Below are 13,606 nucleotides of genomic sequence, written 5' to 3'. Positions count from 1 at the left end.
TGATCGATACAATAGCTTAACCTACACTCTTTATACAAATCAACACATGAAATCAATCACTTTTTTTCTGCATAAAGTAGTAATATTCATAACATGACCATCTTTTTCTTGAACCCAATTTCTGTAATTCTTGAGGCTGTCTGAATTGGGTATGTCTTGGCATTGGACACTATAGGGCACTTGGTAGGCATGACATTCTTTTGGTGCTCTAGATTAGTATATAGTTAACGCCGCATCTGACAGCTAATTATAGGCAGTTTCTCTGCTATAAGTTTCAGATCCAATTCAGAGATTAGTTCCATGGAAATTTAAGTTGTCCAAGATCAATTAAGAATTTGTATGCTCCTGGGGTAGTTATTCTAGTTTCTGAAATGGGATTTTGTTGAACAATTAAAAAGCACTCTAAGGAAAAATGAAACCATTGCTAAACAGAATAAAGAAGAGATGGGTAACAGCAGTAGATCTCTAAAATTTTTATGTTCTTCATGTTAATGCTGGGCACCTTCTTGCCAGGTGACAGCTTGAATAAAATCAGTCATGATTATTTCCCCTGTTGATACCAATGACAGAAAATATAATCCAGAAATAAGACAACTAGAAGTTTTGAGACTTGATATAAAAGAAAGTATAAAGCAGAAGGAATTAAGAGAAATCATGGAATCACAGCTAAGCTATCCTGGGGAAGCTTTGCATTCTCAGATTTTAGATAGTTGGGGCAGGGGAAGCAAAGGAATGGGCCGGAGTTCAGTTATGTTAATTCATTAAAGGACTGCATTGAGAACCCTTGCCCTTTTCTCTTCCCTTGGTAAACTGTTGACAGCTTTTTCTTCGGGTCAAAGAGATTATCCTGGGCAGGCTCCCCAGTGAGGGTATTGAGATGCCATAGAAAGGTAGAGCAGAGAAGTGAATTTTCACTTGGTAGTGAGAGGGTGTTGGTGAGTAATAGGGACACTCCACTCAGAGTAAATCCTTCTTTGGCATTTGTAGGAGTAACTTCTGCATGCTGACCACATACTCACCTCCCTGCAGGTTGAAATATCTTGACAGCGTTACCGAAACTCAGTCTCTGTCCACTAGTGCCAAACAGAAATGCAGAGACGGTTTTGGGCGAAGGAGAAAAAAAAAATAGCTTTATTGCTTTGCCAGACAAAGGAAGCCACAGCAGGCTAATGCCCTTAAGTCGGTGTCCTCCCCTGGGAGAGATTAGGAAGTGGTTTTATAGTTTAGGAGTAGAGAATATGGCCACAGATAAGGATCATGGTAGATGCTAGCTTTCCTTCTTCAGAGTTTGTGTTTAGTGGCCCTAGGACTGGTTCTGGTGGTCCTGCTCTCTTGTTGGGGGTTCTTTTTCTGCAGAACTCAAAGGCATTGCTATGTCTGTTCCCTGAAGAAGGAACTGGGACCCTGCCCCAAGGCTGCACTATTGTTTCTTCGATGTTCCTCCCTGGTCTTTGTTTTCCCTCCAGTCCCTGATTAGCACCTCTTTGAACCTATGCTTCGCAACTCTCCCAAGGTCAAGGAGGCTGGAGCTTATTCCCTAAAAATAAGAAATTGGGGGCACAGAAAGGCTTGTCTACCCAGGAGCCCCATAGTGTCCTTTTTTGGTTTCAACAGCTTACGAGGAACCATAGCTCCAATTCAAAAAGGAGTTATAACACATGCATAATATAACCACTGAAGAAACTGCTTTTCTCAGCCATCTGTGCAAGTCGATGTAGTCCTTCAAAACACATTCAGGTGCCCAAGGAATTCAGACACTTAAGGAAAACCAAAGGTAAGGAAGGGAAACCACAGCATCTAATCCTGCATTTACTGACATGCATCAATGAATCATGTCATTCCTAACCTGCTTACTCCAGGGTTTCTATCCAGGTGGTAATGGTGTAAAACAGGATTAGATGAAGCAGTATGAATCCACATTTAGTTTACACTTACATCAACTACAACCAAAATTGGTGGAAGATAGAGCAGATATGCAGGATGTATATTCCCTACTGTTTTTTCTTTTTGTTTGTTTGTTTGTTTTATTTTGTTTTTGTTTTTGTTTTGTTTTGTTTTTGCTATTTCTTGGGCCGCTCCCGCCGCATATGGAGGTTCCCAGGCTAGGGGTCGAATCAGAGCTGTAGCCACCGGCCTACGCCAGAGCCACAGCAACTCGGGATCCGAGCCGCGTCTGCGACCTACACCACAGCTCACGGCAACGCCGGATCATTAACCCGATAAGCAAGGGCAGGGACCGAACCTGCAACCTCATGGTTCCTAGTCGGGTTCGTTAACCACTGCGCCACGACGGGAACTCCTCCCTACTGTTAAAAACAAAATTCAAATGAGTAAATTTTAAACATCTTTCTAGCTGTATTCAAAGTATCATGTATCAGGTAGCTTTCCACCTAGCTGATAGAAAGGAGCTCTGAGGAGCTAAACAAAATGAAAGTCTTACAGACAGGAAGGAACAGGACAAGGAAGTTACACCAACAAAAAATTTGTCACGGTTACTTTAGGGGACAATAGAGGGTCTATCAGTCAGATTACCTTGCTAGTGCTGATCAGGTAGTTCCTGACTGATTTAAGATTCCATTTCTGGGAGAGCTGAAACTACTTAAGTCTTGGTGACCTAAGTGACTCCATTTGGGGACTGTTGTCTTATTTTTCATGCTACCACACAGGTCTTATTTTGACTCTCTTCTAGAAAATTCATATTTTTCCTCATCTCAGCTTTGCTACTCAAATCTCTCTCCAATTTCTCTTCAGACCTTGCCTTATGGTTGAACTACCCAGTGAGGGGAAGCAGAACTTGCCACCCTTAAATATGCCTCTTTGGAATAAGGATGATTTTAGGCTATTTATTGAACACACAAAAACGTAGGAGAATCTCAGAAAACCAAGTAGATGATACCCTTCTGTAAGAGACATTTACATTTATAAGAAAATCTTTATTTTTAGGAGTGTTTCTCTCTATATATATACAAGAAAGAAGAGAATGACTAAATGTCTAGAAATTCGTATTAGTGGAGAAGTTTGGATTTAAATCTGCGTAACAACTATATCCTTGCTTACTTTGCCTGAAAACCTCCTATAACTGTCTCCCACTCCCAACATCTTTATATCTTTTCCTGTCTTTCCCCAGGTGATGGTTTTGGCCATTTCCAAGAGTTACTTAGTTTTCCTGGTTATCTTCCATAAATTCAGGAGGTATGCATGTTGTTAAACTTTTATTTGTTTTTCTCCTGCTAATCTGTCTTATTAATTAGAGGTTGGGGGGAAATCCTCAGACAAGAGCCTAGGAGAATAGAGATACAAGCCTACACTACACTGGATAATTTGATGTGCAGTTTTATTTATTGTCATTCATAATACATTATGAGGTGTGTGGGGTATAGATGCTTACATTCCCATGGAAAGAAATGGGCAATAACCATAATAATTAAGTCAATTACTGTCAACTTAAATACACTGCCAATAATTTCTCCAGCAAAAATGGGTTTATTTGGGATCAGCCAAAGAATTGCAACTCAGAGTCTGCAACCATGGTGAGCCACATGCAAGTCCCCAGCAAAAATGGAGAGGAGAATTGTTCCATAGAAGGGAAAGGGAAACTGGAAGGGCCATATTAAACAAAGATTCCCTGGCTTTTCATTGACTGAGTTGTGACAGTCTTGGCTGAGCTCTTGCCAGGAAAGCGAGGAACTTTCTCTTCCTGTTGGGCTGTGCTGTGATCCTAAGGTGTAAGAGCTCCCCATTGTGGTCTACTGACTATTTAATTGAGGGTTCTGCTTATTTATTTATTTATTGGTCTTTTTAGGGCTGCACCCACGGCAAATGGAGATTCCCAGGCTAGGGGCTGAATCAGAGCCGTAGCCGCCAGCCTGTACCACAGCCACAGCAATGCCAGATCCAATCCTTGTCTGTGACCTTTGTGGCAGCTTTCAGCAACACTGGATGCTTAACCCACTGAGCGAGGCCAGGGATCAAACAAACATCCTCGTGGAAACTAGTCGGGTTCTTAACTTGCTGAGCCAAAACGGGACTCCCAGTTTCTGTTTACTTTTAAATTTTACTGTGTCAGGTGATACACTCTACCTGAAAAAAAAAAAAAAAAAAAAGAAAGAAAGAAAGAAAAAAAATCACAGAGGAAGGATATTAGGAGGGTAGGAGGGTCAAAGATGTATTGCAGTTTTCAACAGGATGGTCTGTGTAGGCCTCATTGAGAAAGTGAATTTACAGGCTCGAGTTATTTATATGGAAGATGGAAACATGTGACTGGTTCTAGAAACAGCAAAGTAGCCAGTGTAGCAGGAGGTCACTGACAAGGGAGAATAGTTGGAGATGGTTTCATAAAAATAGTGGGGTAAGGGACAAGACATTGTATAGGGCTTTGTCAGCTTTTCTAAAGGATTTAACATTGGAATGTGATGTGAGAGCTGAGTTTTGAGCAAATAAATGACTTTACCTTCCATACATTTTAAGAAGGTCATAGTGGCTTCCATGTTGATAATAGACTATAGAGGGGCAACTGTGGAACAGAGAGACTAGATAGGAGACTTTTTTTATTCCAGAATGAGAAATAGATGCAGTGCACACATAGTACCAAGAGGGTAGCGGTGGAGATGGTGGGAAGTAGCTGGATTTCAGATATACTCTGCAACTGGAGACGGTAGGATTTGCTTACTGATTGGTAATAGCCATGAAGGAGAAAAGGATGATTTTAAATTGCTATTAACTAAGATGGGGAAAGCTATAGGAAGAAGACATTTAAGAGGGAAGATAGGAGATTCAGCTTGGATGTATCACCACCTTTGAGATGTGTATAGAGTTGGAGATATGCCTAAGATTCGGAGAGAGCGCTGAGTTCAAGGTGTGTATTTTGGAATTGTCAAATATAGGTGATAGTTTAAACTGAGTCCAAATGAAATCACTAAGAGAATACGTAGAAAAACAGTCCAAGAACTGAGCCTTCGGGTACTCTAAAAGCACAAGGAGAAAATGAGGAAACCACAGAGATATATGAGGAGCAGCAGCCAGTGTGTTAGGAGTTTTGTGTCTTGGGAGAAGGTGAAAAAAAATGTTTTATCAAGAAGTAGGAAGTCTTGACCTGTAGTGTAGGTCGAAGATGCAGCTCAAATCCCATGTTGCTGTGGCTGTGGCATAGGCTGGAGACCTAGCCTGGGAATTTACATGTGCCTCGGGTGCCACCCTAAAAAGCAAAAGAAAGAAGAAAGTGATCAACTTTGTAAAATGCTGCCACTGAGACCAGTAAGATGAAGCCAGAGTACTGACCTTTTTTTTTTTTTTAACATTTTAAAAGTGGGGGACCAGGAGGCACTCTGTTTCTCTGAACAAAGGCCCTTAGGCTTTAGCCCACAAGACTTTTATTAGGGAAATTGATGTGTTTAGATTAGTGAGCAAGAGTAGGCATCAGGAGTGTCAATGCTATCTCTTAGATTTAGGGAGACTACTAACAATAAAATTCACAGGTGTGTACATCTTAGGATATAGTGCAGCTGCCTAAAGAACAACATAGTTAATGTATAAGCCCCTTATTTTATTTTGACAGGAGACCCTGCACTTTAGAACTCTGCGTCATCAGACATGCTTATCTGGCTTTTGCCATCCGGAGCATTCCTTGGCTTATTGTGCTTTTGCATGTACCAAGTTTGCTTTCTGCAGAGTTCAGCAGTTCAGTGGTCTCCAACATCTCCCCCTTTTTTATTTAGTTGTTGTATAAGAACAGTCATAGTAAATTTTGATTGCAGGGTGTTCATTTAGTTTCTGTGGATCAATCTGATTCTGCAGACTGCACAGACTTTTTTTTTTTTTTTAGCAATAACCTTCAGAAATAAGCCTAGCAAGACTAATTTCTGTCAAGTGGTGGGAGTGTGCCTGATTGGAGTAGGTTTAATACAATGGCAGCAAAACCAAGCACTTTTAAAGAAATTATTTGTAAAAGAATTTATAGTTGAATACATTTTTGAACAGAATTTTTAACATGGATATTTTAGTTTGAGTTTCAATTATGACTCTGTACATGTAGCAAATAGCTTGTTCTTCAGAATGAGGTTAATAAGTACACCGTAGGGGAGTTCCCGTCGTGGCGCAGTGGTTAATGAATCTGACTAGGAACCATGAGGCTCGGATCCAGCGTTGCTGTGGCTCTGGCATAGGCCGGTGGCTGCAGCTCTGATTCAACCCCTAGCCTGGGAATCTCCATATGCCGCGGGAGTGGCCCAAGAAATAGCAAAAAAAAGACCAAAAAAAAAAAAAAGTATGTCGTGGGGAAAAAAATGTTTAAAAAGATTTGTGAAATGCAAATTGATTCAAACCTTGTTAAGTGTTTCTTTATGGGGGGGGGTTCAGTATTGTGATTTATAAGAAATGCATACTTAGTCATTTTGGTGATTAAAATACATTTCTTGTATATACACTTGACTCTTGAACAGCATGAGTTTGAACTGCACAGGTCCACTTATACACAAATTTTTTTCAGTAAATACCTAAAACTATGGTGCTTCATCATCTGATATTGGTCGAATCTGTGGTTTCGGAACCTCGGATAAAACTGGCTGTTTGTGAAGTAGATTTTCCCTGCATGGAGGTCAGTGACCCTAACATCCATGTTGTTAAAGGGTCAGCAACCTGGCTTTCATTCACAGTACCTGGTTCCTAGAACTCTCGGAATTTTGTGAGAGAGCAGTAACTATGTCTCTTGTTCTGCTAATGATACTACTTTTGGACCAAGGATAAGGATAAGAATTGATCAAGTGGTTAGAGCTTTGGCACTTTCAGTCCTACCCCTTGACTTTTGAGAAGGGAGCGGGCCTTTGACTTGGTAATCAGTGGCCAATAATTTAATCTTTCCTATGTATGTAATGAAGCCTCTATAAAAACCAAAAAAGGAGAGTGTTTGGAGAGCTTCTGGGTTGGTGAACATGCGGAGATTGGGGAGGGCAGCCGTGGAAGCTTGGTGCCCTTTCCACCTATCGTGCTCTATATGTCCTTTCCATCTGGCTGTTCCTGAGTCATATCCTTTTATAATAAGTCAGTAAAATGTTTCTCTGAGTTCTGTGAGCCTCTCTAGCAAAATAATAGAACCTGAGGAGGGAGCTCGAGAAACCTTTAGTCTCTGGCCAGTTGGTCAGAAGCACAGGTAATAAACCTGGTCTAGCAGTTGGCATCTGAAGTGAAGAATAGTCAGTCTTGTAGGATGGAACCTTTAACCTGTGGGATCTGTCCTTGGCTCCAGGTTGATAGTATCAAAACTGAGTTGAATGGTAAGACACCTAGCTGATGTCAGTAGCATTACTTGGTGGTGTAGGGGAAAGCCTCCCCAGCACATTGGAAATTAGGGTCTCTGAATACCCATTTATTGGGCTTCTCAGAGGTCTTAATATCCTAACCTATGTTGTGAATCTCCAATAGAGATATTATTTACAAAACTTACTGGACTATAGAATCATTTTTATTTAGAACCATATCCAAGAGTGCCACAGCAAAAGTTTGGTAAATATTGGCCTAAATAAAACTGAATAACAAACCATAATGAATTTTTAGAACATGTACATGAGCAAATATTAAATAGTACTTGAGGTAGAACAAGGATGGTAGCATATATTACCCTTGAGTTCCCTTTATCCCCTTCCCTGTCTTTTTCTCTTTCATCTGTGTGTCTGAATTAAATATGACCTGAAAAAGATAGCCATCAGACCCATTATGTTTTTATTTAATCTATCTTTTATTTCATCAACATGCTTTCCTTGTTTTGGTCACTACTCTATTTAAATAACATTGTTTTTTTAGAACTATTTTGTACCTATAAAAGCCATCATCGAGCAAATTGTGACAGTATAGTTTATGTAAATGAAAAAACTCTTTTATTATTCTCCCATGAAAATAAAAGCTAGTCACAGTTGTTTCTATATTGTATTTTAATAAGACACTATTTGAGAACAGAAGAGTCAAAGTGTGATTATTAGGATAAAGAGCAAATGATTCTTATAGTCTCATCTGTTGACTAATTAGACTAGTATTAGGAGCTTGTGATATCAAACAGGTTCTGACAGGAATGAAATAATTGCACATGCACACACACATCCCTATACAGTCTTTGCTTGTTGAAATATCCTTTGGCTGTGTCTACAAAATAATGGGGTACTTGGAAACAGATCAAAATGATAATATACATGAATAATTTGTCACAGTCTTTCAAAAATCATTTATTCTTTTTTTACTCTACAAATATGCATAAATTTAAAAAATGACTGTTCTTATTCCTAATGTGAACTTTTATGATAAAGTTTACAGTAAAATGCTGGCAAGATGGACTCATCTTGTGGGGGAACATAAAGGATTCTTTTCTCTCCCAACCCTAACCACACCAAAAAATAAATTATTACAAAAGGGTGAGAGGGAGGGGGGATGAGAATGGAAAGAGAGGAACCAAAGAGAGCAAGTCTGAAAGAGTAGTGTGTAGATTTTTATTACAAAGAGTTGCAGAAAAATGAGCAGTATTTAGTGGGGGAAGTAGAGTGAAAAGTTTCCCTATGAAGTAGCAAGAATTAGTTTAACAGACATTTGGAAAATAATACCAGATGCTGAAGTTGAATGCAGTAATGTCTTCAAAGATCTGAGGGAAAGACACTTTTGAACTTAGAACTTTGTAACCAGATAGATTATTAATAGAAAGTGAACCCAAAATAAAGACACTTTGGAAATGCAGAAACTCGGTTACTACCCCCATACCCTTTATGAAAAAAATTAACTGGTTTTTACTCTAAATTACAATGTATAGGAAAGTTACAACATGGGAAATAAGACAATGGCAGCTGAATATATACCCTTATAAAGAAAGAAAGCTAGAAAATTGAGAGCATACATTAGAATCTGACACTTAGGAATTTTTCATTTGGAAAGCAAAGATATTGTTTCTTTTATTACCTAATTTACAACAAATTGTTTATATAATTGTATTATAAATGTTTTTCAATCAATCTGAAATAGCACACAAAAGATATATTTATTGGATAGTGGTGTAAAATGTACCTCACATTGGGAAATGGAAGAAGAAAGGAGAGGAAAAGGCTTTGTGTATTAATTCTATCATCTTTCATGATAGGCAATCAGTTCATTCTCTCTAAAATTGATATATTAAAGACAAGTGATTTAGGTTTGTCATTTTCAGTTTTAATGACAACTACCTGAAGATCTGCTAATAGACACTGATAACATAGTAATTCCTGAAGAGCAGGACTAGGGGGCCAGGAAAGACATAGTTTTCATTTTACATCAACCCACTATGTTTGAATTTATGTTTGCGAATGCATTTTTCCTGCCCTAGTATGTTTTTAAAGAAAAAAAAAAAAACTGATGTATTTGTTAAAATGTCTGCAACTAACATAAAAAACCCTAAGTAAAACTTACTCAAGCAATACAAAGCTTATTCTTTTCTTAAACAAGGAGTCTGAGGTCAGGCAGCTCCAGGAGTGGTGTTTGCCAGGAATCTGGTTTTGCTTCTTTGTAGCTGTCTTGGCTTTGATCTCTGTTGGCTTCATCCTGATGGCTGTTACCAGCCATGAAACCTTCTCTGAAATGCCCTCAAAAAACTTTCCCTCCCATCTCATTGGCTAGAAATGTTCCATGCTGTTACATGTACACACCCAAACCAGTCATTAACAAGGAGAATATGACCACCATGGTTGATTTGGGCTTTTCTCCTCGAAAACTAGAGGGAAAAGGTGCTCTATTAGTGAGGACTTAGGAGGTTACAAACAGTTGAGTATTTAAACTTACAAAAAAAAAAAAAAAAAACTTGGAGTTCCTGTCGTGGCTCAGTGGTTAACAAATCCAACTAGGAACCGTGAGGTTGCAGGTTCGATTCCTGGCCTCGCTCAGCAGGTTAAGGATCCGGTGTTGCCATGAGCTGTGTGTAGGTCGCAGATGGGCTCAGATCTTGGGTTGCTGTGGCTCTTGCGTAGGCTGGCGGCTACAGCTCCGATTAGACCCCTAGCCTGGGAACTTCCATATTGCCGCAGCAGCAGCCCAAGAAATGACAAAAAGACAGAAAAAAAAAAAAGGCTTAAGTGGTCTTGAATGTTTTACTTCCTTTATGATTTATTCTTCACCATTAGATGTTTCTGAAGAGGATTGGGCTGTTATCTTTGTATCCCCAAATGATGACAGATTTTGTTTGAGGTAGGAACCAACTTCCCCTTAAGTACTATAGACTCTTGGCATTGGTATGTTTAATGTTTATGGTTTCAGTTATTTGGGACAGACCCTGAAGTTCCATAATACAATAATTTGTGATTTTTCTAGGTACAACATTGAATTCCATACCTTACATGTCTATTAGGATATAGTCATTGAGGTAGTTAAGAAGGCCCAGCCACCTATCTAATATCTACATATCAAAATATCTTTGAGTAGTTTATCATTATGTAGGCATTTTAAGAGGGAAATTCTTTGCTAAATTATGTTTACTAAATTCGAGATCTGAGTCTCCTTCAGAGTCAAGACGGTTCTTTATCCTGTGATGATTGGTTGCTGCCATGACCCATTTATCTGATCAGATATTTTGCATTCACCCTTGTCTGTTCTGTTCCATCCTGCCTCAGTCAAACGTCAGTTTTCACCATTTATTTGAATACTGACTTTGAATTTTTAACTGCTGGCCTGTAGCAAGTCAAATCTACACCTGGATTATTTCCCTCAGCCTTGGCCCTGCCATCTCATTGTTTTCGCATTTCCCTTATCAATCTATGCTGCTGACAACCCAAGGATTCCTCCTGGTAGTCTTTCTTTGGGGTTATGATACATTATGTATTCATCACTCACTAAATTAGCAGTTTAAATAAAAGACTTTCAACTATTTAATTTTTTGACCTTAATTTCCTATTATTTAAATATAATGTCACACAATAATCACTTGAAGAATTACATGATTCATTACACATATTAGGGAGAAGTCATTAAAATTTTCTGCCATTTCACAATTTACTTTTGCTTACAACTAAATGTATTAATACTTAAGTAATTATTTAAAAGAACAGCCACATTTTCTTGTTTTAAATGAGTTTTACTTAGCATTTTCTACATTGTATTACATATTTCATAATTAGAAGTGGAATGAACTGGTGTTTGCTTATGCATATTATTTGGTTATTTGTATTCATTCTTATCATTTAGATAATACTGATTCTCATTTTCTGATACACAGAACAGGAATATAGACCCACATAGATTTTAGATATAACAGATGAGAAAAACATTTTTCTTTGCTTTTCACAGATGGTTTTGATTCATTCACCTCTGTTCCTTTCTCTGTGTAAGTAGAAGTAGGTATTATGTTAGTTGGCAGAGTCTATGCTGCAGTAATATATTAGTCACATTTTCTTTTCTTTCTTTTTTTTTTCTTTTTTGTCTTTTCTAAGGCTGCACCCACTGCATATGGAGGTTCCCAGGCTAGGGGTCTAATCAGAGCTGTAGCCACCGGCCTTCACCATAGCCACAGCAGTGCAGGATCCAAGCCGCATCTGTGACCTACAGCACAGGTCACAGCAATGCCAAATCCTTAACCTGCTGAGCGACGCCAGGGATTGAACCCACAACCTCATGGTTCCTAGTCGGATTTGTTAACCACTGAGCCATGATGGGAACTCCTAATTTTCTTAAATATTGGAATAATACCAAAAATGAATATGCCTAATGATTTTATTAAGTAATGCTATATTTTTGAAAAAGGAATAGCTATATACTAGTTTTTCCTAAAATATGCTATGCGTCTGTTCAACGAAAATAAGGATTCTATAGTCAGGGGTGGGAAACACTAGGACTAAAGACTAAAAACTGCTCAGAGTCTTTAACATGCTAATTTTACACTGGATAGCTCCAAGAAGCAGATAAGTGCATCATTTCTAAAATCTGTGATCATTAACATCTCCAAATCAGTCACATTTCTGTTTACTAACAATGAAATATTAGAAAAGGAACACAAAAAAGCAATTACCTTTCAAAATTGCACCCAAGAAAATAAAACCTGGGAATACACCTGACCAAGGGGGTAAAGGACTTATATGCCGAGAACTATAAAACATTAATCAAGGAAATTAAAGAGGATGTAAAGAAATGGAAAGATATTTCATGCTCCTGGGTTGGAAAAATTAATATTGTAAAAATGGCCATACTACCCAAAACAATCTACAGATTCAGTGCAATCCATACCAAACTACCCATGACATTTTTCACAGAACTAGAACAAACAATCCAAAAATTCATATGGAACCACAAAAGACCCAGAATTGTCAAAGCAATTCTGAGGAACAAAAACGAAGCAGGAAGCATAACTCTCCCAGGCTTCAGGCAATATTACAAAGCCACAGTCATCAACACAGTGTGGTACTGGTACTAAAAACAGACGTACAGACCAATGGAACAGAATAGAGAACCCAGAAATAAACCCAGGCACCTACGGTAAGTTAATCTTTGACAAACGAAGCAAGAACACAAAATGGGAAAAAGACAGTCTTTTCAGCAAGTATTTCTGGGAGACCTGGACAGCTACATGCACATCAGTGACACTAGAACACACCCTCACACCATGCACCAAAATAAACTCCAGTTGGCTTAAAGACTTACATGTAAGTCAAGACACCATCAAACTCCTGGAGGAGAACATAGGCAGAACATTCTCTGACATCGACCTTAAAGATGTTTTCTCAGGTCAGTCTCCCAAAGCAACAGAAATAAAAGCAAAAATAAATCCATGGGACCAATCAAACTGACAAGCTTTTGCACAGCAAAGGAAACCCAAAAGAAAACAAAAAGATAACTTACAGAATAGGAGAAAATAGTTTCAAATGATGAAACTGACATAGGCCTAATCTCTAAAATACACAAACAACTTCTACAACTTAACAGCAAAAAAGCCCACAACCCAGTTGAAAAATGGGCAAAAGACCTGAATAGACATTTCTCCAAGGAAGATATGCAGATGGCCAATAAGCACTTGAAACAATGCTCAACATGACTGATTATTAGTTAAATGCAGATCAAAACTACCATGAGATACCATCTCACACCAGTCAGAATGGCCATCATTAATAAGTCCCCAAATAACAAATGGTGGAGGGGGTGTGGAGAAAAGAGAATCCCCCTGCACTGCTGGTACAACCACTATGGAGAACTGTGTGGAGGTACCTTAGAAAACTCTTCACAGAACTACCATATGACCCAGCAATCCCACTCTTGGGCATCTATCCAGACAAAACTTTCCTTGAAAAAGACATATGCATCCACATGTTCACAACAGCCAAGACATGGAAACAACCTAAATGTCCTTTGACAGACGATTGGATTAGGAAGATGTGGTATATATACACAATGGAATTCTCCTCAGCCATAAAGAAGAATGACATAATGCCATTTGCAGCAGCATGGATGGAACTAGAGACTCATACTAAGTAAGTCAGAAAGAGAAAGACAAATACCATACGATATCACTTATATTTGGAATCTTATATACAGCACAAATGAACCTTGCCATAGAAAAGAAAATCATGGATTTGGAACATAGACTCATGGTTGCCAAAGGGGAGGGGGAGTGAACAGGATGGAC

General features: G+C 38.7%; 1 protein-coding gene across 8 annotated transcripts in view; it reads left to right on the top strand.

The window, feature by feature from the left end:
* Window positions 1-13,606, top strand: part of DNAJB9 (DnaJ heat shock protein family (Hsp40) member B9) — a 748,064-nt gene that overhangs the window by 5,941 nt on the left and 728,517 nt on the right. For 5 of the 8 annotated variants that reach the window (XM_085005842.1, XM_085005840.1, XM_085005838.1 and 2 more), the window contains exon 4: window positions 3,128-3,192. In XM_085005842.1, coding sequence (XP_084861968.1) covers window positions 3,128-3,192 — 65 coding nt within the window. Of the gene's footprint in view, window positions 1-1,614; window positions 4,937-13,606 lie in introns of those variants that run through there. The other 3 variants (XM_085005841.1, XM_085005837.1, XM_085005839.1) reach the window with 3 other exon arrangements.

This window comes from Sus scrofa, chromosome 18 (genome assembly GCF_054392235.1).
Source record: "Sus scrofa isolate SSC_HxYL_T2T_F1_AM1 chromosome 18, Sscrofa_HxYL_maternal_Yorkshire_Landrace_v2.0, whole genome shotgun sequence".
Classification (NCBI taxonomy): Eukaryota; Metazoa; Chordata; class Mammalia; order Artiodactyla; family Suidae; genus Sus; species Sus scrofa.
This window is presented reverse-complemented; position numbering and strand designations above follow the sequence as displayed.